Source organism: Myzus persicae, unplaced genomic scaffold (genome assembly GCF_001856785.1).
Source record: "Myzus persicae strain clone G006 unplaced genomic scaffold, MPER_G0061.0, whole genome shotgun sequence".
Classification (NCBI taxonomy): domain Eukaryota; kingdom Metazoa; phylum Arthropoda; class Insecta; order Hemiptera; family Aphididae; genus Myzus; species Myzus persicae.
The window spans coordinates 1396460-1413212 of record NW_019101024.1 but is presented as its reverse complement, the minus strand read 5'-3'; the positions used below and the strand labels follow the sequence as shown (position 1 = coordinate 1413212).

Below are 16753 nucleotides of genomic sequence, written 5' to 3'. Positions count from 1 at the left end.
AACATCAATAATACCAATATTATTAGGTATGTCAGACATGTGATGTGCACAATATATAGGTGACCCATCCAGTCAACCTGTATAATATAAGTTATTGTGCTGTACGTGAAATATGATTTTCAAATTTCCTACGGCAATATTTGTCAGTATCATATAAATATATATTTTATTATATGATATAGTTTTATATAGGTATATGTAGTTGTAGTTTAAATACAACGAACTTCGTATACCATATATATTGAACAAAATATAATTTCACGATGTTTTTTATTAAATTCTCTTTTTTTTGTAGATTTTGAAAAATTATTAGTTGGGTATCGTGGATGATTTAAAGTATACATTTAATATGATATTCATAAATATTACATTATACAATATATTATTACGTATAAGTTTAAAATGTCAATGTAATTAAAAGTGAAAACAAATATTTACTATTTTATTTAACATATATATTTGTGTTGATTGTGATATGATGTACTGATAACATATTTTATAAAAATAATCCACGTACCTTCATAAGCTAGAGCTCTAGATACACTTGTTGACGTGTTGTACGTGTCTCTATCTTAGTATCTTACTAATATAATAAACAACATTGTGATGTGGAGTACATCAGAACCAATATTAATTTTAAGTTACCATCCTTAATATTGAAGTAAATTTACCTATTATCAAACTTAAAGTTAAGAATAAAGAACATTGAATGTGTTTGTACGTTGGGTTTTAATTCTTGTGGTAGTTTTATAAGTCATGTATGCATGTGTATTCCATGCAGAGGTATGTACAATATTACAATCCACAAAAGCTCATTTAAGAAATCAAAAGAAAGTGAAAGCACAACCACAGAAATATCCTTAACACTAATTCTAAAATTAAAGGCAAAAACACATGATTGTTATATGTACATACATGCATTGTATGGTGGGCACCTACAAGTCTGTAAGACAGAGACAGCTTCTTTGCGGGTGAGGAGTGGCGTCCACTTATAATGGGAATTTTTTAAATTTTTTTCATAAGTATTAAATTATACAACTTTGTATTTATTGCTTATAGTTGATGACTAATTTGTGTCCATTTATGCAAATCTTAATCACGATCATATAGGCGCAATTTGGGGGTCTTGGGGGATGATTAGCACCCCTAGTTTGGAAATTAGCACCCTTATAATGTGTATTGTATATTATTTGTCAAGTGTCAACTAACTGAAAAAATAAGGGGCTTCAGCACCCCCAGTTTTTTCATTGAAATCGCGTCACAGATCACAATGGTCAGTAACCGACAGTGTCAAACAGGAAACTAGAGAAACTAATCATGTTTATAGCAGTGTGTATAATGTATAGCAAACAAATATGTGTATCAATAAAAGGCTGAAAATTCCGTTAATCATTAAACAACAACCGTCATGTAGAAATAAAATAATATTATACTGCAGTGGTGCAACCGGAATTAAATATCATAATATAAATGCCAACTATATGTTCTAATTATGTATTTATTATTATTTATTGCCTATCTAAGTTGATGATTTTTTTTCTTAAATCAAGTCCCATGCTATACTATGCGCTGTAAGGGCAGTCTGGACCCAGGGTCTAACAAAAATATACTGTAAGCTAATCACTGTCAAAATTGTATTAATTACCATAAATTAGAAATAAATTAAAATATGTATTTCTTAAGCAACTTTAAACATGGACATTTTGATATGTTGTACTTTTTATATATGAATACGTACACATTTATATACTACTGTGGACTATAATTGATATTAAATATTTTGACCATTTTCATATTGACATTTTGAATTAACCGTTATCTCAGGAAAAATCTTTATTGTTTAGGCGGGCACCAGAAAATGCTTGAATTAGAAAATATTTAGAAGGGGTATGTACAAGTGTAACAAAAAATGTGCCTACCTAAAGATTTAAATGTCTTGATTATAGAATATAATCAGAAAGAGTCGCTAAAAATAAGACGAGAGACTTTGCTACCTTCCCTCCCCTCGCATCCTACCATAACGCAAGCACTAGACACTATAATTGTTTGCTTTTGACCAATACAGTAAAGACAATAGCAGACATTTGATTATACGCCTAATACGAATGTAGACTATACATCTATACGGCATACACTTGGTTAAGTATACAAGTAATGGGACATAATAACATGCAAAAAATAAGTTTTGGCCCAGATTTTGTTGGCATTATATTAATGTTACGTTCAAATATACATATGTCTAGTTCTTGTTATGACTACTATTAAATGAACCTTCAAACAGACCAACTAATATGCTGAATTGCTGACCCAGTGCCATACAAATTAATTACATACATTACATGAGGAGCAACAGAAAAAATTTAATTTCTAATTTTTGAGAGTGAATTTATAAATTTAATTTTAATTGTAGATTTTATATTATGCTACACCCAAATCCATGGAAACATTTTGCCTTTTATCCTTACCATTTCGTCGCATACTGTGCGATATTTATAATATTATAATTTATTTTTATTAAATCAAATTTATTTAAAATAAATATAGAAAATAATAAATTAATATTTTGTTAATAAACAAATAATATTCGTATCGTTTAAAATTAAATTTCTTGACCGATTGTTGAAAACTAAAATGGATATTAAGTAAACTACTTAAAAAAGAAAGACAAATATAAAAACTTTAAATTTAAACATAAAATATATGTATCATTTATTCTCCCTGTGCTTTTCAATTATTAGTTCTAAATAATTAGACATACGTAAAATAATTGATTTTATAATATTCATATAAAATGAATGCCTAATGGCATTAGTAATACCTAATGCATAAGTCATTAAATTGTTTATTTAGGTACCTATATACTGATTCATCAAGTGAGACTTTAGTCTTCACTCTTCAGTTCTTGAGTACGAAGATATTATATGATGTCAGTAAAATACTTCAGTGTTGCAGTGACTAAGAACGGTTATCTATCGGTGTATACAACCGTGGACTTCAGTAGACCATTTGATTTTCCCGAAGAACTAACTAACTATGAATTTTGGATTTTGATTTTCCAAAAGTACCAACTAGACCCAATTTGCTTCCAAAATCCCCCATCGAAGCTTATGATCAGAACACATTTTCTAATATAGAAAAGTTGAGAAGTTGAACAAACACGTTTTCAATACCTGATTTATATAATAATTATATGTTATTATTAAAATTGAAATTATGATCAATACAATATCAATTAATTACAATTTACACGTAACTATAGGCTGTACTTATAAGAATATCTGAAATTTAATAAATAAAAATAAATTTGAGTTATATTTAATTTATTTTTCTTGGTTGGTCAACCATATTAATTTACATGTATAAATTTCATTTCTATCTTTGTTTTGTTTTTAGAAATGTTGACAAAATTGCCTATAGCCAACCCCTTACAACTTGTGCGGTGCGTGAAATGATCTATACACATCTTACACTATCTACAAGCTACAATAAATTACAAAAATTAATTTTGTGATAACCTACAGCTCTGATAAAATTTCCAGTTCAATTCTAAATATAATATGTACCTAATACGAAAAACATAATATTATCATTAGAATAATATTTTCATTAGTCATTATTATGTATTTGTTGATCATAAGTCATAACCAACCAAGGTATACACTATACATATATTTATGAAATGTGAACGTAACTGAAGTGCTGCGTAAATGTAACGTTTAATTGAATTTCATTTTATTTATTATATTATTGTTCAATGTATTATTCAAAGTTCAAAAGTATACCTACACAAACACATATTAATATTATTATTATTTAAAAATGACAATCTTCTATTGAATAAGTTTTAATCATTACCTATAAATTATAATATTATAAAATAATATTATTATTATTATTATTCGCGGAAGCAATGCGAAAGCAGTTCCCGCGGCGCCGTCGGTTCAAAACTGAAAAAAATTTTAATTAGGTATATGGTATACTAGGCAATAGGTATGTTACAATAAGGTATACACAACATATACATATTAATATATTATACCTCGTAGTATTGTTTGATCATATTGTTATTCAAGTGATTATTGATAGATGGTGTACAACTTATATAGGTACTTAATATACATATGATCAACATGCAATCGTTTTCATGTTCAATAAATCTATACGGTTCAACCACTTTAAGGCACCTCAGGGCAAATTGTATTAGTTTTCAAAGAGCAACACACCAAATAACCGAGAAATAATATTCGTCGTAATAATAAGTAATAACTCGTATCAATATTTATTTATTAGAAGTTTAAATCCATTGCAAAATTAAAATGTTCGCGAAAAACATTCGAAACATTGTAATATACGAGTATATTATTCAAATATTAATTTAAATAAATACCTACTATCGAGTGTACATATATGCATATATGTATATACGTAGAGAATTTCAATATTGCTTAAACATTATAATTGTTCGCTGAATTTGGTTGTATATTTGCACGGAAATATGTATAGATAGGTATTCATCTAATTTCCTATTAATCTAATACGATAAAGCTTTGTAGTAGATATTTAATATTTATTCATAATATGCAGTGCAGTTGAATTTCATCGGTAGATGTAGGTTAATAATTATAAACTGTATACATTAAAGTATTAATATTGCATGGTTATACGTATTTTTATGAAATAAAACATGTGTGCTAGATAATATAATAATATCTTCAGAGTTTTTATTGGCAGATATTAATTGGAATTTAACAGGAAACAACATAGATGTCGCTTGGAAGTGCTTCAAATGTATATGTTACAGAAATGTATTGGTCATGTTTTGGCCAGTTCCTCACAACTCTTCTTTTTAATTGTCTTTTTATGGAAGGACCTCTCATTCTATACTACTGTAGGTACTTAACTTGAATATTTCAACACAAAGTGTTAGGAACAATAAAACGTTTGCTGTGATTTCCGCTCGTATTGCTTTGTATGGAATGAAATTTGAAATTAATTTATCGGAATGAATAGTAACAGAAGTGCTGCAGGACCTACATAATAATTAATAATATAATATAGAAAGCTGATCTCTGTTCAATATTAAGTATGGAAATAAGATTTAATCTAAGATGTTGTGGATTTTTTTTTGTACATATTCCTGGAGCAAAGACGGTTAAAACAGTTACTGAAAACATTTTTCTATCAATAACAAACATTTTTAGGCCGTCTTAAAAATTAAGAATGACTGACGAAAAGCATAGATGAATACAGCCACAACTAATAGGTACCCATTTGTCATTACCTATACCGCAATAACCAACGCAAACGTATTTCCATAGTTAATGATGATAGCCGATATTATTTTCTTAAATTTTGTTTGGCAGATATTTGGACACCATTCACTCCATTTTTAGATGTTTCAAGCAGACTCGTTTTTATACGATTCGTATTTGGAATCGCTAGGCCTATGCACAAAATAGTAATAATAACCTTACGAAACATACACTCAGATATAATATAATGCCTATATATATCCGAATAAAAGTTGTCGAAAAACGCTAACAGAAATATCCAAACATCACTAAATCATAATATTTACCGATGTTACGATCAATATCCTACTAATATACGCATGTATGGAATTATATTACAGACGTTATCAAAACATTAATTTTTCTTTTTTTGAGCAATATATTATTCACTAAAAATTAAGGAGAGAAGGATAAAATATGTATTTTAATTTTTAATTCTTATAGTATGACAATGTGGATAAGTACCTACAACTATTTTAATATAAATAGGTAATATTTAAAAATTAAAATTTGCTCTACACCTATAAACTCTATTACTCTACTACTTTTCTTTTCTTTTACTCTATTTGTAAATTTATGATGAGTGTTAAATATTTATTATTTTTCGATTTTTTCCATTGATCAGATACTTACGTCATATTATTTTAAAGAACTTAAACGAACGTCATATAATTTAACTTTATTTTTCTAGTATAGGTATAAAATATACGTGCAATATAATTTTGTGCGGATTTTTAAATTATTAGATTTTAATAAATTATTTTTTTCATTTAACTTAAACAACAAACAATATTCCAAAATTAGAAAAATACCTCAACTCACGAAGTATACTTTTTTGGTTCAAAAACGTGTGTTGCGTTGATTACAAAATAATTGATAAATAAAAAATAGTTAATATCTATATAATATTATACTCTTATTGTACTTTATCAAATATACAAAAATAATTTATATTGCAGCCTACGTTTCTTTATGTTCTTATTTATTTATTTATTTATATGTGTGATATATCTTTATAAGCCATAACAATAACTGATTACAATTAATATTAAAATTATTTATTTGTGATAAAAGTACATCTAAATTATATTATGTTTAGTATAAGATACATTTAAAATGTTCACGATATTTTATAGCAATTAATATTTATATATAGTGTTACGTACGTATAATATGCAGTTTGACAAAATGAAACAGATGTCTCGGGAACTATTAAAATTATTTAATAAATTATACTGACCAATGTCAGCTCCCTTCAACGAGGGCATCCGACTTTCAGAATTCAATTACTGAAGACCATAATATAATATATATAATAATATAAACATAAAACTCACGGAAAAAAAAATATTTTGGACGTTATCCAACCCTGAAACTTAATCCAACTTCGTAGGGTTCTAACAACGATCTACAATAATTGACCTAACAAGAACACAATAAAGCACTTAGGTGTGTGTTTTACTTGGGTACTTGTAGAAGAAAACCCAACTCACGATAACGAATACTCCTTCATAATATAATAATAATATGTAGTGGTACCTATGTATAAGTATACATATTTTATTAAATATCTTTAAATTGTTCAACGGTACAGTGCTAAGTATAATATTTATATTTTATGGGAATGGCATTTTTTGTTTTTTTACATCTGTAAACTTGCTGAAGAATTGAGCTATTTAAAATGTTGTGTATGATTGAACGTTTAATATACTGTTTAAGTTATATTATTTATTTGACTGCAATATGAATTATGATACACGTCGACCACAAATCTCGTCAGTCTTATAGTTTAACATGGCTGGCTTTAATATGTAACCTGTTCAAGTGCTTTTGACAAATAAAACATTCCACTAGCAAAATATGAACATAAAATAGCATAAATCCTACTGAAAAGGAAATAATTAAGTACAAGAAACTGGTTCTAAGATAATGATCATTATTTAATATTTTAATCAAACTATTTTATTTATTATTAGTTCTTACAACATAACATAACAAACTTCTTTGATTAAAAATACTAATATTTACAACAGACCTTATTTTCTATAAATTTTAATCATTTTTCGGTACAACGTTTTTATGATATTTTGAAACTCATAAAAATAAAACATAAGTTATAAGTTTTTAAAAATAATTTGATTATCTATTAAACGGTAATGGTTTTAAATCTTGAAAATTAATATAATTTCCTTAATTACAATAAGAAAACAAATTTCTACGGAGTAAAAGATGATGCGGAATTTTTTTAATTTTCTAATATTAATGATATTTCCCAGAAACAATAGTCACCAGCCAGGACCCAATCATGAAATAAAAAATTATAATTTTGACAAAGATAATAACAGACAATAGTTTTCCATTTGTATTAATAATTATATGTGAGTGAGTGTGATCGATAAATAAATGTATCCTTTTTCTAATAAATAGTTGCTGTTATTCACTTTTATTAATTTGTGTATAGCAATATAACCTATCATTGATTTAAGAAAGAATATTTTTGTATTTAAGCTATTTGTAATGCATTTATAGTATATAAGTGAGAATAAAGAATACATAAAAATATTTATTAGAAATCATCACCATGACTATTACCTAAATATTGACCATTAAACTGACGGTTTGATAATTGTATCAATTGTTTGTATTTAATTAAATAATTTTTTTCTTCTGCCACAAGCAATTTTTACACAATTTGTAAATGTCTCAATTACATTTACTTACATTTACAAATTGTGTAAAAATTGCTTGTGGCAGAAGAAAAAAATTATTTAATTAAATACAAACAATTGATACAATTATTAAACCGTCAGTTTAATGGTCAATACTTAGGTAATAGTCATGGTGATAATTTCTAATAAATATTTCTATTCAATTGTGGTTATTGATAATTCAACACTGTGTAAAAAAATATTAAGTATAATATACCAGAATAATAGGTAGCCATTTCTTTATAGACACCATGATGATGCGATTTTACTATAGATAATATTACATTTCTTTAAACAGATAAATCCGGGTTACATTAAATATTATTTTGAAACAAATTAATGAAATTCAATTTGGTATGACTAACAACCTGTGCATATTTCTGCGCGTATGTGAGCACGATAATAAATACACTACATACTACACACCACACTATACACGAATACACCTCATACTTGTTCAATAATTTAACGTAAACGTATGAACATTACTGTATTAGTGAGTACTGAGTAGGTAGGCATATTATAATATTTATTAGGTATTTTAAGGACTAGAGTCAACTACATTTTTTGTACATTACGCGGAATTAATTCGTTTGAATTTTAATTATTATGTAAAGTGAACGCATTATGACTCAGAGGTGTCCCGAAAAGCAGATAATGATAGATTAACATTGTACCTGCAGCCATTAATATAGATTATAAATACAAATTGTATAATCAATTTACTATGGTATAATATAAAATAAAATATGTATCAAAAATATCAGTGTAAGTAATGAGTATTTATTATTGCAATACACCGTTAACATGTTCTAGCATAAGAAACTTATACATAGACGTATTTAGTCAAAATTGCTTAGGTTACAAACTTTCAAAATTTACATCATAAGTGTCTCAGAAAATAAAACTAAAATTCTCAAGTTAATAATAAATAAAAATCAAACTAAACAAAATCAATCATGGCTTGTTTCATAGTCAATTTTTTTTTAATCTTACATCAACAATTATAAACTTTATCATTTTTGTAGTAACGACAAAATCAATAAAAGTAGTAAAAGTACTGTACATTAAAAAAAAAATGTATAGATAGATATTTTAATGTAATCTTTGGAACTTCGGTTGCTCTCTAAATAATCCAGAGTATAAATATTTATATTATTTTTGCACTATATTACATAGGATGGACAAAAAGCCACATAAGTATTATTCAATCCACCTAACTTTACAAAAAAAAAACCTGTTAGGAATAATATATTGTTGGTCAAAGTATTATTATAATCTCAGATATATGGTTAACTTTTGGAGGACTTATTGGTTTACTTACGAATTACGAACAATTTCAATACAATAATGGTTTTTACGGCAAAACGTCATGTTAAAATTGCAAGTCTGCGTTTTACGATAGCCGAATATATTATGAGTCGTTGCGATGTTAAATTCAAGACTTTTTTATTACTTTTTTACAAAAGGATGATTGTATAATGTTTAGATTAATCTTTGACAAGGATCAGAAAACAAATCTATTGCTGAAACAGTGAAACGCGACACATACAATGTTCGAAACACCATTATATAGAATATATTTTCACATAATAGATCCCGAGTAGTAAGGTCAGACTATGAATCATGGTAACTGACAGTATCATATTTTTAATTAAATATTTTAAATCAACCTTTTATTGGCGTAGAAAGTGTATTCCCATAATATTAGACTACCGCTCTTCTTTGGATTACTCCCCCGCGTTCAACTTCGCCGTCAACAAGTGGAAGATTAAAGAAGATAACAGGTGTGACGTGCGTATTTATTGTAAACGTATAGTGTTATTGTTACTGTGTAAAATGTAAAAATATGTATTATAATCTATAATTATTATACGATGATGTTGCTTCTTAATAGTTTATTTGTTCTCGGAGATTTTATTAGGAAACAAAATTGTAAACAGCCCTCCGGTCCTACTAAAAGGAAAACACGCATAATAGCTACGTATGCACATAATATACTGTGGGTACCTGCACTTATTATATATATGTTGAACATCTATATTCTATATACATACAATAAGATATATATTGTAGCAGTGAACCCGACGAAGGGGTGGGCACGAAGGTGGAGTATATTGCGAGAGTAAAAAGATAGATTAATATATTATAATATATATATATTAAATGTGGACGGCGGTGGGGCCGGCCTGTGCAGCTGCAACTTGGGAAATAAAACTCGGCGGCGTCGCGCGCCACCGCAGTTCCGTCCGAGACCGGTGCGCGCGGTCATGTGCGAGTGTCGTTGCAGCGGAGCAGTTGCCTGCCGCCGAACGCGAGTGTTGTCCACGTGCGTCGTCCAAATCTCGTTACTTTTTCGAAACCAACGGACGACTTACGTTACTCTGTAGACGATTTTTTTTTCAAAAACCATTTCGGAACTTTGCACACCGACTCGTGCACAAATCATACGTGACTCTTAATATTATTATTAATAATAATATTTTACTTACCTATAAAACAAAAATAACACGTAATTATTGATTAATATTATTATCGGAAGACTCGGGCAGACACGACTGCCGCACACAAATCATATTACCGGTGACTATCGTCGTCGACGCCATACCATACTGCAACCGCGGTTACATACTCCAACATACAGGGACGTGTCATGACCGCGGCCCCGCGAGTTTTGGCACTGGCCACTCTGCTGGCGGTCGGGGCTCAGACGCTGTCCTACGGCGGCTCAGACGGCCGTCACGCTGCTGCTGGCGTTGAACGGTACACGAAACTCGATCGGTTCCTGCACGATCGACTGGGTCTGGCCGGCGTCTTCGGCGGTGGTGGCGTTGGCAACCGGTCCAGCCCCCCGGCACCGACCACCGACCGAGGACTGTTGTCCAGGACGGCTACGGCCAGCGCTGCCGTACCCGAGGACGAAGACGACGACGGTGCGGATAACGAAGAAGACGGCGATGACGACGATGATGACGACGAGGAGGAGGAGCAGGACGAGAAGGACCTGGTGACTCCCGGGCCGTTGGTTAGGCTGCGGCACAGGAACGCGGCTGCGGTGGCGGCAGAGAAGGACTTAGACGTATACGGAAAGGTAATGATAATAATAATATAATACCAAATTATAATAATCATTTTATTGTGCACGGATATCACGATGTGCGCGGGATAAATAAAATAATGTTTATTGCACATTTCGTTTATATACACGTCAAAATATATTATATTATGATCCAAAAAGGAAGTTTATTTTTTTCGCCAAGTACCTATTTAGATGATACGTAAGTTTAGACGGTAAACCATATAGTTTCCATTTTTCAATGTATTAGGTCTAGTATAATGTTAAATAAATTATTGAAAAAAAATCATTATAAATGCAATCCAGTATATTTTTTTATATTTAATTAAAGCCAATTTTTTTTTGTATTTTTTTTTTAATTGTTTAATATTAAGAAGATTCCACCCATGCGTTTGATGTCTCCGTCTTAACAACTTACGACATAGCAAATTTTCGATCACGAGTTTGAATAGTGTGCAGTTAGTTTTGATATTAGAGTAAATTTAAGTATTATCAAACTTTTAGGTGAGAACATTATCTATGCTTAAGTGTTGGCGGATTTCCGATATTTTAATTTTCAAGCAAGATACGTGTGCGTGTGAAATAACACAAATCAAAAATGCTCACATCTCGCTTGAAAATTAAAATATCCAAAAATCCACTGGCGGTTAAGCATAGATAATGTTCTTACCTCAAACTTTGATACTAGGTCAATTCACTCTAATATCAAAACTAACAGCATACTATTCAAACTCGTGAACGAAAATGTTCTATGTCGTACGTAAATAAGACGGAGACATCAAACGCATGGGTAGCGTCCTCTTAAACGGTTGTTATTTGCAATATGAATTGGTTGCATTGAACTGCATTTTACTTGCATTACCCAACGTAGTGGGAATACAATAAGTATAAAATTGGACAGAGATAAATGTTTATTAGGTATATTATAGCTGATCGGACGTAGGTATAATGGTCAAAGACGAAAAATCCCGACAGTTATGTTACCCGCGTTCACCTTTCGAACAATAGTAATTACAGGGTTAAACGGCCGTACCGTAAGCTGTATTTCGTGTATACGAAGGTACACCGTGACAGTAATTATTTATGTGCAGAGCGTGAGTATTATAATATATCTTATAGGAATGTCCCTCCGCGAGACTCGTGAATAATAATTATCCGTGTATAATCGTAGGTACGATATGTGTTGCAGCGTGCACCTAAATGCATATGCCATATAGTTATATGGCTGTGCGATGTGCGTGATGACAAAAAACGTTATGTGCTTGAAGAGCATTTCAATATAACTTGTTGGGTATCAATGTTACGAAACACACATTAGTACCTATATTATGATGTATCATGTATGTGTACTATGCAGTATGCAGTCATGTAAATATTGAACATTGTGCATATAGCATTTTTACACGCACGCGTGTATAGTATTATACCTGTATAAGTATTAATATAATTCGAACGATTCGAAACATATTTGTTAGTATCTACACGCTATAGGTAATATGATTAGATTTATATTAGTTTATTATTTTTTTTCTAAAAATTAAAAACGCATGCGTAGCCAATACAAAATATTCAAATTCAAAATTATAACATATTATAATATTTTAATACAAACAATTTGCAGTTAACGAAAACAGCAAACTTAAATTTATATTTATACTTATTTAAAAGGTTAAAACAATTTAAATGTTGGCGTAATCTATTTGCATTTTTATCTACGCACGAGGCCAATAATATTATGATTGATGCGAGTACATCAAAATTGATAATCGATACTAATTACTAATTAGAAATGAATCATAAACAATGAACACAATAAATATTATAACTGATAAAAGGATTTACTTATTAACGACCAATTAATCACCATTTTGATATTTATATATATTTTTTCACTTTCAAAATATCTATGCATTACTTAAACATTATAGCAAATAAAATATATTTATACTTATAAAATATTATATTTTCAAAAATACTTTTACATATTTTATAATTGATAATATTGTTGTATATTATTAGTAGCATAATAATTTAACGTACACATTATTTCGGTAGAATCTTTGTGATTCGTTCAAAAACGATGTAATATAACTAATAACAATTATTCTGACTTGATTTTAAATCAATGTATGCGTCTATGTGATTTTTTTGATTATTATATGACATAGGAAATAATAAAATACTTTTGAAAATTACTTAGTACTTATTCAACTAATAATATAAGCTAGACTGGTATTGCTGCAGGCTTCCGTGAAACGATTTTTTTTACCCTAAATTACACATAATTTGTATTTTGGAAATGACCTATACACGTCTTATTCGGCAGTTGAAAAGTCGGTAAATGAACGTGAATGTGGGTAATATATTCAATGTTTTTATTTTTAGCTTTTACTAAATTTCAAATGTTGTCTTACACGTTGAACTATGTTGAATCATATTGGTGTGAGTTACATTCAAAATATTATTAAATAAATAATGAAATGTGTAAAAAAAATACATGTAACGTTTGATATAAAAAAATATTGCATCAATATAAATATTACTAAAGTATATAATTTTACAGAGTGTAGAGTTCATTCATACCTATATAATTATATTTCGAAAATAAATTGAAGCTCTTAGACTAGGACTAACTAAAAACAATATTCTTTTCCGAATTAAAACAATAGGTACATTTTAAAATTGATGACATTTTTATCGTTTTATACATGCAATTTTTGATTAATTTTAAAAATTAACTTATTTATTAATAATGTTTAAGTCTTAATACTTTATAATTATCGGCAGGTATGGGTTGCGAAAAAAAACAGATAGGTACATATTAATATATTATATTATAATATGCATGTTTAGAGGTACTTACGTGTGATGTATAGCAAGTAAATAAATCATACACACATCGCAACCAGAAGATTGCGATATGTGACACACCCCTAAGGCATATTAATAATTTTGACCGTTAAATCCTCGTAATAATTAATAATATTTCGCGAGCTCGTTTTGTGTCTGAAGTTTTTCCCGTCCATCGATTATCCGTTTTTGTCGCATTCCCACGCGTACGCATAATATACGCACGCCTTTTCATACGATCATGTGCTACAGGACGCGGACAAATTGCACGGTCTTCATGTATTTTTTTTCTATTAATATTTTTAATTTATCAAACGAGTCTCGCGTGAATTATAGTAATATTGTTTACGAGTGAAAAGTGCTGGCTACCACCGACCGGCACATCTATTCGATGTTACACTCGAATTGCCGACCCCACTCGAAGCGGTTAAACTATTAAATTATTACGTACTAATATTATGTACCGTGTATGTGTGTATTTATTGGAAACGCATTTTTGTTTTCCCGGAAATTATACCAATAATTAATATAATAGAATATTCAAGATCTGATGTGATTCCCTATGCCTACTACCCTAGCGAAAATCAGTGCCTATAGAGGATTCGTATATGCGATTTCCTCGGTGACATCGTAAAAACTTACTCGAATTTGGAATAATTTTCGGACCATTAATCATGTCTACCTTAAAAAATTTTTTAACGTCCATTGAAACCGAAATCTCTGCTATACTACTTATTCCGACGCTGCTCCAGATCGTGTCTTCGAGTGCAACCGTTTCGATCTTCACGTATCGTCGTCCAGCTGCTACAGTGCTCGTGCCTCGTATGATATATCCGTCCAAACGATATGTTATATTATTTTTTTCACAACCGAACGCCACGGTATAATAATACACATTTATGTACGATCTCTTTGAGTCTGTAGAATTCACAATATATAGAGTCCCAGACTGAGGCCGCAGTCGCTGCAGACTATCGTGCAATATATTATATTATTTATACCGTCCGATTGCGCGCAGTTTAGCAGTCTCTGGGACCGTTTCCAAAAATAGAGCTTCCTCATAATATACACTGCTCTTACTATTTAATTAATTGACATAAATCAATCGCGATTTGTGTACAGTATTGGCATATATTGTATATATGCATATTATACATAATAGTTTCGGCCCAGCCACTGCGGTCGGAATATAATATACTTAAACCTATACACGTCGTATCTCGTCGTAAATCGAGTTTACAATTAATGTCGAGTATCGATGTCGAATTATTTTCAATAAGCTAACACGTGTGTTATGCGTCTACTTATTTTATTTTCACCTTTCTGTGACGTTTCCAACCACGAAGTTTCGATGCTACGACTTGTTTTAATTTTCGTTTTATGTACCTATTACAAAAAGAAATATAATATGTATATAGTATATATTATATCAAGCACTAGACTGATATTTAGCCAAATAGCCTAGCCGTCGAAAAGTAAATCACGAACACATTATTTTAAAAACTCGTCCCGGTTTTGTTATATAAGAATATGCTCAATAACCTATACGGTTTTAGAGAAAATATCGATAATTATTATGATTATTACACACGACAAGTTAATTGGACGGAATTCTAATTTATCAGAGGATTGATTTAATAATTACGGTTTTAACTTTTAAAACCATTTTACGGAAATTACACACTTGCTTTCGAAGTTGTAAACGTACCTGCAGAATAATGGTTAATAATTAATAACTATATATTGTACGTAAAGAAATACAACAGAAGTATGCAGTTTTGTAGGAAAACGTCATTTAATTTATTACGAGTTTACGAGATGCAAACCTTTCATTTTTCAAGTAATAATTTATAGCTTTTTTACAGAGATCTATACATTTACTCATTTACATATATTCAATATTCATTGCATAAGCTAATTGAATAAAATCCATTAGCTAAATTCTTAGAAAAATAGCTCTACTTTTTTAAAAGTAAAAAAAAAACTTTTTTAATACAATCATATATTTAAACGTATAATATTTATAATATTTAAGGTAGTTTAAATAGGTACCTACCTAGTTTTGTTTTATGCGTTATGGCACATCCTTAAACAATAAAAATATCATAAAAATCGTACCATATTCATATTGTTTAACTAACATACTAGTTTAGGTTAATACTTAATTTCTATTAGATTTAAAATTTAGAAAAAAATAATAATATGTGTCAATATCACTTTTAATAACGTAAATACGTTTCTAATCACATAAAATATGTTTTATACTTGTATGCACGTACTTAAGTACTTAAATATAGTATTAGCTACAGTGAAATTTAAATCACGATGAACAATCACAATGGAATTTATCAATGTTTGCAAACTTCTGATAATCTTTGAGTTTATATGCACCTACTAATTTTGTCAGTTTATAAGTCAATGAGATAATACTAATAATATTTTACTCATAAGTCATAATCAAGTACTTGAAAGGCTCTCTTATTAATTTGATGATTGAAAATGACATAATTCATAAATAAAAATAATAATATTATAGTGAATGCTAATTATTTATCAATTATTTTTTTTGTCTCCACTTCAGTATACCATTTTACAATAATATTATTAGTTTTTAATTATTATACATGTGTAATTTAAATGTAGCATAAATATGAGACACGTCTTTAAACAATAAATAGGTACTTACTGTATGAGACTAATATTTATGAAGACTTTTTTTATAAATTACAATATGAATGTAACATATTTAATCAAAATACAATATAATATCTATATATGCAGATATTCGTATTAGAAATGGTTGTTTTTTCTAATTTACTTATTATTTT

General features: G+C 29.2%; 1 protein-coding gene across 1 annotated transcript in view; it reads left to right on the top strand.

The window, feature by feature from the left end:
• The first annotated feature begins 10652 nt into the window (after positions 1–10652).
• The window catches only part of LOC111027343, a 43290-nt gene continuing 37189 nt past the window's right edge, over positions 10653–16753 (top strand). Inside the window, exon 1 of the mRNA XM_022305708.1 lies at positions 10653–11090. Within this exon, the coding sequence (XP_022161400.1) occupies positions 10653–11090 (438 nt within the window). The remainder of the gene's footprint in view (positions 11091–16753) is intronic.